Raw genomic sequence first — 10,738 nt, forward strand, 5'->3', positions numbered from 1 at the left:
ATAGGATACTTAGTTGTGACATGAATAAAAGCATCATTATAATACCTGGGATTAGGTTTTCTTTGGCGTTGAGGCCGCTGTCCAGCAAGAGTAGAAGACACATGTGACGCATGGGAAGTTGTAGTAGGGGCCACTGCCAACTGCGTCGCAGCATTGTGTAATGCAGAAGATGAGGCAGCTGCCAGAGAAGGTGGCTGCTCAAGAACTGAATTTGCTGGAACTTCAGGTATTTGTAAAGCATTTTCAGTATGCTGGTGCTGCTCAGACCCAGAAACCGAACATGGCCGATCATTCAAAGGTAACAAAATCATTGAATCTTGAGACTGTGGAGGACCTGCGCATGGAGCATCTGAAAATAATGTAGAAAATTGAGTGACACTTGTGCAAACTATGGAAGGATACACATTGTCAACAAACTTCACATGACGGGAAAGGTATAATTTTTTAGTAGCTGGGTCATAACATTTATAAGCTGATTGTGTAGATGAATAACCTAAAAAGATGCACGGGTGTGATCGAGATTGCAATTTGGAAGTAATGTACGGACGTAACCAAGGGAAACAGAGGCAACCAAATGGTTTTAAACGATCAGAATTATGAGAACGACCAAAAAGCTTATAAAATGGCGTTTGAAACGCAATAACAGAGGATGGCAGCCGATTAATTAAATAAACTGCAGTGAGAAAAGCATAAGTCCAAAACTCAATTGGTAAGGAAGCAAAATGTAAGAGCGAAAGACCTGTTTCAACAATAAATCTATGTCGCCTTTCAGCAGTTCCATTGTGTTCGGGAGTGTGAGGTGGAGAAGTATAATGCGAAATACCACAAGATAAGAAGTGAGTTTTTAGTTTCTGATATTCTCCCCCATTATCAGTGAACACTGAGATTATTTTTGTGTGGAAATAATTCTCTACTAGCTTTTGAAAAGAAACAAAAATGTCATGTGTATCAGATTTCGTTTTCATTGGGTATAGCCAAGTATATTTAGTGAAGTGATCAATAAACGTAATATAATAAACATAACCATCAATAGACTGTTTTGTTGGTCCCCAAACATCAGAATACACAAGCTGTAAAGGTTTAGAACTGGTGAGAGAATTATCAAAAAATGGCAGTTTATGACTTTTGCTAACTGAACAAGAAACACAATGAAATTTGGACACAGACTTAGCTAACGACTCATGACCCATGCTAGTAAGAGCTAAACGAAAAAATTTATTGGAAGGATGGTCAAGTTTATGATGAAAGGCCGAAAGTGAAGACACACTAGCAGTAGCATTCAACTGTGGTTGGACACGACTTGTGGAAAAGTGGACACAGTAAATGTCATCAATATTCTCGCCCCGTAGAAGCAACGCCCCCGTGCGCAGATCCTTCACAACAAAATAAAGTGGAAAAAATTCCACAGAAACATGATTAGTCCGGCATAGCTTAGCAATAGAAATTAAATTCTTGCGTAAATTTGGCACACATAAAACATTCGGAAGAGATAAAGATGTAGATTTAGCTGGTAAACGAGTATTGCCAGTATGAGTAACAGCTAAATTTGTACCATCACCAAGTTGAACCTCTTCTGGCCCTCCATAATCAGTATAGCTCTGCAAAGAAGATGGATTAGACACGATATGGTGAGAGGCACCACTGTCAAACAGCCACTGTTGTGATGATGGATTAGCCGTAGTAGCATTCACAGAAGGTGTAGCTGACGTAGTAACTGACGTAGATGTAGAATCGGTTCGAACCACCATGTTATTTTCTCGAAGAAAACATGCAAGTTTTCGACACTCAGCAGCTACATGCCCAACATTATCACATAATTGACAAACAACAGCAGATTGATAATTGCCACGATTATGATTTGGTTGAGAAGAACGAGATTGTCCTCCACGATTCCTGCGAAAAGATTGATTTGAACGCCCATAGCCACCAGTTTGCTGGGCTTGCCGATTGCCTGGTCTATTCGTGTAATTAACAGTAGCAATAGGAGGCGAAGAATCAACCGGTTCCTTGTCTTTCAACGATCTCTCAAAATCAGTGAGTTTCTCAAATAAATCAGAAAAAGAAATTGCAGTTTCCCTAACTTTGATAGCAGCAACAATTGGACCATAATCATTACCAAGTTGAGTAATAATATGAACAATTAAATCATCATCACTCACAGGATTTTGTGTAAGCGCTAATTCATCAGCAATGGCGCGCATCTCATTCAGAAACGTAGCAACAGGTTTCGTGCCTTTTGGATTCTGAGCAAGTTTCGTTTTGAGCGAAAGAACCCGCGATCGCGAAACATTGGCGAAGCTTTGATGCAGTCGATCCCAGACTTCTTTAGCCGTCTCTGCTGAGGAAATCAGAGGTTGAATTGTGTCGGAGCAACTCCCAAGAAGAGCACTGACCAGAATATGGTCTTGTCGATACTAGAGGAAATATGCTGGGTTTACAGATCGGTCTTCGTCAGGAAGAAATTTGGATGGAGATTGTTGAGTTCCATCAATAAAGGAAAGCAAATCAAGCCCGATTAGCGTGGACTGGACTTGCTTCCGCCAAACAGGGAAATTTTCTTGAGTGAGCTTAATGGGAAAGTGGGTAGGTGCATTTAGTTGAACAACAGTGGTAATAGATGTAGAAGCCATAAGAAGACAAAATAGAGATCAACCAAAAACTCGTTAGAGTATTTTATGGCTCTGATACCATATGAAGATTATGTTTTTTGTATATCTGAACTGAAGTTTACAACTCTTTAAATACAAGTAATCCTTTAACTAACTAACATAAGATCAGGAACTAGAATCGGAAATATGAAATACAAATTACAAATGTGGTTACAGCTGTACATTATCCTTATCCTTAATAATGCGCACCATTATTAAGAGAACTATAAACATGTAAAACATTGGAGATGACTGCCTTAGTCTCCATCTGCACAAGGACTGAACATGATACCAAATTTATGAAAATTCACTGATTGGCTTGAAGCTCTTCATATTCTTATAAAATATTCTTCATTACAGTAACGGCAACCACATTAGCTTCAAAAAATAAAAAAGAATCATCCGTAAATAACAAATGAGATACTCACGGACAACCCATCTTCACATATTAGAAAAAGATAGAGCGATATAAGGTTCCCTTGTCTCAAACCCCTACTTGAAATCACAAGTCCCACCAAAGAACTGTTCAAATTTATCATGTAACTAACATTCGAAAAGCACATAAACATCCATTGAACCTAAACAACAGGGAAATCCAACGCCAACAACATAGCATTTAAATAATTTCAATCCATCCTATTATATGCTTTGCTGATATGGATTTTTAATACACAGTAACCCAAATCAGTCGATCTTCTATTTTTCAAATCATGGATAGTCTCAAATGTCACGCAAACATTATTAGTAATAAGCCAATTAGACACAAAAGCATATTGAATGATGACAATCAAATGTAAAAACTTTTTAAGTTTATTAGCTAAGACTTTAGACACAGTTTTGTAAATGACACTGCATAGGACAATCGGTTTAAAAAGCATTAAAGAAAACATTTAATTCTTGATTTTAAATAGACTTATTAAATATGAAAGTCAAAATTTACTATTTAATCAATATTATATTTAAAATTTTTAATTTTATAATAATAAATTTCTAACTTTTTAATTTTATTTTAAAATAATTTATTCAATTAAATATAAAATTTTAAAAATTTTCAATTTAATTATGATTATATATAAAATTTTTAATATTAATCTAAATTCTTTAAATTTTTTATAATTATAATTCACTCTTAAAATAACTTTAATTAATTTTAAATTATCTAATGTGTCATATTATGTGATATTCATTTATTTTTTAAAAAAGTAGTTAAATCTATGTTACTAATCATTTAAAGTTGACTATAATTATACCATTTCAAAAAAAAAAGTTGACTATAATTATAAAAAAAATATAATTAGAAAAAAGTTAAAAATTTTATATATAGTGTTAATTGAATGTAAAATTTTAATTTATATATTAATTAAGTTTTATATTAAGAATTAATTATAAACATAAATTTAAAAATTAAATTTAATTATTTTAAATTAATATTCATAAATTTAATTTGATGGTGAGTGAATTTAAATAAATTTAAAAGTATTAGATTTTATTTTTTTTAATTTTTAATTTTTATTTAAAAAAATTATTTTAAATTAAAAATTATAATATAAAAATTATTTTTCACGTCAAATAAACTTCTTGACATTTCCCTTTTACAAGTAACGATCAGGTGCGGACCCACAATACATCAGGGCACAATCCCCCACATATTCCTTTGGTCCTTTTAATTTTCTTTTTGGATAAAAATAAATATCTTATTGTAACTATAAAAATTGAGTCTAAATAATAACTATATTAATTTTATGGAATTAAAATTATTGTGCCAAAAATATTTTATAAATCAACGAAATAATAAGATTTTTCAAATAACAAACCAAATAATAATTAATGTGCATTATTTAAAGAAATATAAAAATATAAAAAATAAAATTTATATGCTTTCAATTTTTTGTAATTACTATACTTAATTTTGTCATATGTCGCTTACATTAACAAGAATATATTTGAGAAAATTATAAATTAGAATAAGAATTTATTTGATATATTTTAAAAATTTAACACTCTTATAATATTTAATTTGTTATTAATGATGTTTGATACTAATAATGGAATTGATTAACTTTTTAATTTTTAACTTTCTTAATATTTATTGCTGCTTAAATGCCAAATGCTAATTTAACAAAGCTTAATATAATTTTTTGTTGACATTATTTATTTATATCTTTAAATATTTAAATAATGTATCCTATTAAATTATATTTCATATATCTATGAATACAAAATTTTGAATTGTTTAAAAAAATATAATTAATAATAAATTTGTGTTGATTCGCATATATAACCGTTCTAAATTTATTATGCGTTATGATTAAAATAATAAAAATTAAAATATACTTTTTTAAATTTGATTTTCAATTTCGACGGATTGAAATGAGACATTATTATTATAAAATAAATAAAGTGATTATTGAATTGGTCAATTTTGCTATTTAGAATATTTTAAATAATTCAAATTTTTATTATTGAATTTGTTAATTGAGATATTCGAAGAGTTGAATTTACTTGGATGAATCGAGTTTAATTTTGGACAAATTTTTATTTTTTTTATATTAAACTCTTTTATATAAAAAATAAAATTGTGTTAATTATATTTTTAAAAATTAATTAATTTATAAATAAAAAGCAAATTTTTTATTTTTTTATATAAAATATAATAATATAAATCTATATAAATTTATTTATATTTTTTAATTAACCTTATATAAAATATCATAAATTGTTATGTTTTTAATTATTATTATTGTCATAATTACTTCATTAAAACATATAAAAGTAATATTTGAACTCTGATTTTCATTTGTATCAAATGCACTCTAAGAGTAAAAATATATCCTTTGCTAATTTGGATTTTTTAAAAAACTAAAATTGGATTGCTCAATGTAAATTACACAAGGATGTGGTCAAAGAAAAATCTAAAATTTGTTGATTCTTTGGCCTCGCCCGTGCCTGTCAATTTGCAACCGAACTCGGACATCTCACTTTTTTATTTTATACGTAAGCGAACCAATTTTTATTGTAACTTCATTTTTTCAAAGTGAATAAAATTTTATTAAAATAAAAATAAATTTTTAATATTTAATACTTATAAAATATAATAATTTAATTTTATATGCATGTGAATGTTAGGAATTTTTTAAGTGTTAAATAATTATATTTTATAAAATTTAAAAATTTATATTGATATGAAAATTAAATATTAAAAATAATTAAAACATTAAAATTTTAACCAACTTTTTAAATAAAAGTCAAAGATGAAAATATATATGTGACGAATTTTAAAATAAAGTTGCATCCACCCTTATTATTATGTTGGAAATATAGACCTCACCACATACAATAAATTTTTAATTAAAAATAATTAAAAAATTATTTAATTAAATAATTAATAATTATATTTAAATAAATATTTATAAAACTCTTTTTCATATAAAGCCATGATAATCGTGTGACAGCTCTCTTGCATTTTAAAGATTTCACGGTACAAATTGTATTTCCGGTTGTTTTTAAAAAATCCGCCATGAAAATACCTTCAGGCCGCCTCCTCTCTCCTCCTCAGCCTGTGCAAAAACCATGACAAAAACCCAATTTCATGTTAGCTCATCCTCTCTCTTTGGACCTCAAATTCAATCTGTAGACCGAAATTAGGGAAAATGGGATCTTTTGTCCCATTTCAGGACCTCAACCTCTCTCCATCTCCATCTCAATCTCCGGTGTCCGCCAACGACGCCTTCCTTACCCCGCCCCCTCTTTTAATCCCTAAGATTGAACCTAAACTTGAGCCGCTTGACAGTCTAGCTGAAACGCCTCAGCCTCAAGATTCTCAGGATACTTTGTTTCCCGATTTTACCCCTAACATATTCTCTAATTCCGAACATACCCCTCATTCCCAGTCCTCCGCTCTCTCCTCCTCCTCCGAAGATAATGTCTACTCTGAATTCCACAGAGTATCCGAGCTTTTTCGCACTGCGTTCGCCAAACGCTTACAGGAGCAGTACGGCGACGTTTCGGTGTTGGACCCAGATTCTCGCGCGATCGTCCCTGTTAATGAAGAGAATAGCCTTTCCTCCGTTGTCGTCACCCGGCCTCCTCGCCGATACCCTAAGCGCTCTTCGGAGCTCGTCCGCGTGACTGCCCTGGGGATCGAGGACCAGCGGTATTTCCGGGACGTATTTCGTCGGACCCGAATGCTATATGATGCCCTCCGCATCTTCTCCGTCTTGGATGAAGAGAAACGCCGTGGTGAGAGCCTCGGCCGAAGGGCCCGCGGCGATCTCCTCGCCGCTTCCGTGATGCGTGACCGTGGGCTTTGGCTCAACCGCGATAAGCGGATCGTCGGGTCCATCCCTGGAGTTGAAGTTGGGGATCTCTTTTTTTTCCGGATGGAATTATGTGTCGTTGGACTTCATGGCCAAGTACAAGCAGGAATTGATTATCTTCCGGCAAGCCAGAGCTCTAATGGCCAGCCCATTGCAACAAGCATTATCGTTTCGGGGGGCTATGAGGACGATGAGGACTCTGGAGATATGATAGTCTACACGGGGCATGGTGGGCAGGATAAGTTTTCGAGGCAATGTATGCACCAGAAGCTCGAAGGAGGGAATTTAGCGTTAGAGAGGAGTATGCATTATGGGATTGAGGTAAGAGTAATTAGAGGGTTTAAATATGCGGGGAGTTTTACTAATAAGATTTACGTTTATGATGGTTTGTATAAAATCCATGATTGTTGGTTTGATGTGGGGAAATCTGGGTTTGGTGTTTATAAGTACAAGCTATTGAGGATTGATGGGCAACCGGAAATGGGCAGCTCCATTTTGAGGTTTGCACAGAGTTTGAGAGTTAGTCCATTGAGTGTGAGGCCTAGGGGGTATCTAAGTCTTGATATTTCCAACAAGAAGGAAAATATGCCAGTTATGTTGTTTAATGATATTGATAAGGATCATGATCCTCTTTGCTATGAGTATCTGGTGAGGACAGTGTTTCCACCCTTTGCATTTAATCACGGAAGTAGTGGGACCGGATGTGATTGTGTTTCAGGTTGTACTGATGGTTGTTTTTGCTCAATGAAGAATGGGGGAGAGTTTGCTTATGATCAGAATGGTTTCTTGTTGAGAGGGAAGCCGGCAGTATTTGAATGTGGAGCTTTTTGTAAGTGCCCTCCAAGTTGCCGGAATCGGGTAACTCAAAGGGGGTTGAGAAATAGATTGGAAGTGTTTAGGTCAAGAGAGACAGGCTGGGGAGTTAGGTCATTGGATTTGATACATGCTGGTGCATTTATATGTGAATATGCAGGGATTGTCCTCACGAGAGAGCAAGCTGAGGTTTTCACAATGAATGGTGATAGTTTGATTTATCCAAGTAGATTTTCTCAGAAATGGGCTGAATGGGGAGATTTATCTCAGATTTATCCTGATTATGTGCGTCCATCTTATCCATCACTTCCACCTTTAGATTTTGCAATGGATGTCTCAAGGATGAGGAATGTTGCTTGTTATATGAGCCACAGTTTAACTCCAAATGTGCTGGTGCAATTTGTGTTGCATGATCACAATAATTTGATGTTCCCGCACCTTATGCTTTTTGCAATGGAGAATATTCCTCCTTTGACAGAACTTAGCCTTGATTATGGTGTGGCTGATGAGTGGACTGGGAAGCTTTCCATTTGCATCTGACTAGGCTGGAAGATTTGTTGGAACTTTTGTATGTTGTGTAGCACAACATCCTGGAGACATGACGTTTTAAGGTGAGTGTAACTACATTTTTACATTTCTATATCTAGTTGAACATGATTAGATTACATTACTTTAGTTCTTGACTTTGTCCTCATTAAAGCTGATTCTAGATTGATGTCTGCCTTGTAATTCTTTGCAGTTAGATCTGTTGATGATCCTATTTATTCATAGGACAGTTAGAAGTAGCATTCCTTACGCAACTTCGTAGCATAGTCTGACAAGTGGTAATGTATAGTTTAGGTTTGGCTACGATTTAATTTAGGTGAGACAAAGGAGTTAAAAATGTCTTATTTATGTCAAATTGCGTGCATTCCAAATATGTGTAAATTGTTGATATATATGTTTCTAAATCACTAGTTTAATTTTTTTGTTGTTTTTTATCCTGTAATATGCAAGTACTATTTAACACGCACATGCCCAGTTTACCTGTGCATAATTGTTTGGCAGAAATCCTTTAAGGCCTTTATGTCTCTCTAGGTAGAATGATTTTGCAAACTGTTTACTAATGGCCTATATGATGACTCATTGATGCTTCCAGCTTCTTCAGCGTCTTCATAGTTGGGGCATGAAGGTCATACCATGTAGCAATTGTTTATGTGCCTAGTGCATGTGCGGGTCCTTTATGTTGCATCTGCAATGGCATCCTGTGTTGAGTTTGTGCATATGCAGTGCAAGTGGTGCTCCTAATTGATTAAGAAACCCCATTTATTTCCTAGGGAAACTGGCACTAATCAATTTGGCAATGCAGTTTCCATGGTAGTTTTGGCTTCGTCCTGAATGCTGGATGCCATGTGATAGCCAGGCTGCTACTTAATGTTTACTTTCGATTTTTGTTTGGGTAATTTACACACGGTACACCAATTTAGGAGTTGTAACAGTAAACTACACTAAGCGGTATATATTTTATATCACATGTATAATATTTAATTAATTTTTTAATATTTTAAAGAAAAAATAAAGAACTTATTTGATTATTTTTTAAAAAATTAATTAAATATTATAAATGAGAGAAAAATATCTATATTTTTAACTTAACAAGTGCCACGACAACAAAATTAATATTATAAATGAGAGACAAATATCTATATTTTTAATTTAACAAGTGCCATGAAAACAAAAGTAATTTAGAAACCTTGCTATAAGTGAAGAGGTTTTATGTTACAGAATGAAGTATGCAATTTACTGTTACAACTCTTAAGTTGGTGTATCGTCTCTGTAAATTACACATTTTTGTTTTTGAGATTTGTTTGATGCTTGATTAGTTTGATAATGTTGAGTGGTTTTATCTGAAGCTACTAATGGATTTAGTTTGAGAACGTTATAGTTGTTATTCCTTCCTTGTCCAAACATAATAGAAACGTGCTTGGAGATATGAATATGGCAAAAATACTTGTCCTTCGCAGACATGTAAATTTGTTCTTATGTTGATTGCATTTTGCAGGTGGGAGCTGTTCAGTGGTTTTGCCAAAGTTTTCTGACACACTATTCTGAAATGTCTGGTCTTCGTCATTTTACCTTGAGAATTGATGCTGAAAATATCAATATGGTATCGGCATATAGATATCTTTCTATTTTCTAACTTTATCTCAAAGTGCTCCAAGGTTTGCAGGGTGGTTCAGAAATTGGTTTTCCTAGTTGTTTGGGGGTCAGTCTGGGTTCAAAGACCTGGAAATGAAAAATTTGAGGCTAATGTATGGATGCTGCTGTTGTGATATCACTAACACCAAAGAAAATGTAATCCTTTTCACAGTTTCACCGAATCTCTAGGAAGCCTTGCACTAACTATAGTTTGCCATAAGGCTTTTTGTAAGCTTGTATGACTACGCATGACTGTATCAACCTTTTGTACTTAAATGGCTTGTATATACGAAATTCAAAATTTATGATCTTGTACAGGAAATCTGTCAGTACATGCACACATATCAATGCCTGTGGTTACTTTCAATGATTTTGTTGGTGAGTTATTGAACGATTCTTTTGGATCTTATCTGTCATACTTCTTCAGGGTTTGCTTGGTCTACAAGAGATGATTTTCATTTTCAATTTTTAAATCTTGCGACGTAATGAATGAAATACGAATCCATTGATCATATGCTTCAATTTTCTTACGCCCTATAATTTGATACACGATAATTATACTCTCTCCGCCTCACTCAATCTGAAACATTTTTGCTTATCACACTCAAAACTATTGTTGACATATATCTAACATTAAAAAACATAAAATTGCAGGAGAAAAACTAATTGATTCTGAAAAAAATTCTAAAAAGTTTCAGGTTAAGAAGTATTTTCTTTTAATTTTGAATTTAAAATAGTTTAATGGCAGTTTATAATCTAACCATTTCATCGAAGCTGAACTTA

The 10,738-nt window shown here is 33.2% G+C and overlaps 1 protein-coding gene and 1 non-coding gene across 3 annotated transcripts; one reads left to right on the forward strand and one right to left on the reverse strand.

The window, feature by feature from the left end:
* Positions 1–2,033: 2,033 nt before the first annotated feature.
* LOC122723393 lies at positions 2,034–2,162 on the reverse strand. Its single transcript, XR_006350342.1, has one exon. It is a non-coding gene; the product is annotated as a small nucleolar RNA Z247 (small nucleolar RNA).
* A 3,935-nt stretch (positions 2,163–6,097) lies between these two features.
* LOC110611292 (histone-lysine N-methyltransferase family member SUVH9) lies at positions 6,098–10,322 on the forward strand. 2 transcript variants are annotated; one of them, XM_021751517.2, is made up of 3 exons: positions 6,098–8,388; positions 8,517–8,639; positions 9,819–10,322. In XM_021751517.2, exon 1 carries the CDS (start codon positions 6,299–6,301, stop codon positions 8,315–8,317), a length of 2,019 nt encoding a protein of 672 aa, XP_021607209.1. In that variant the 5' UTR covers positions 6,098–6,298; the 3' UTR covers positions 8,318–8,388; positions 8,517–8,639; positions 9,819–10,322. The 2 variants fall into 2 exon arrangements, with proteins under 2 accessions (XP_021607209.1, XP_021607208.1); XM_021751516.2 differs by lacking the exon at positions 8,517–8,639.
* The last annotated feature ends 416 nt before the right edge of the window (positions 10,323–10,738 follow it).

Source organism: Manihot esculenta, chromosome 3 (assembly GCF_001659605.2).
Source record: "Manihot esculenta cultivar AM560-2 chromosome 3, M.esculenta_v8, whole genome shotgun sequence".
NCBI classification, from domain to species: domain Eukaryota; kingdom Viridiplantae; phylum Streptophyta; class Magnoliopsida; order Malpighiales; family Euphorbiaceae; genus Manihot; species Manihot esculenta.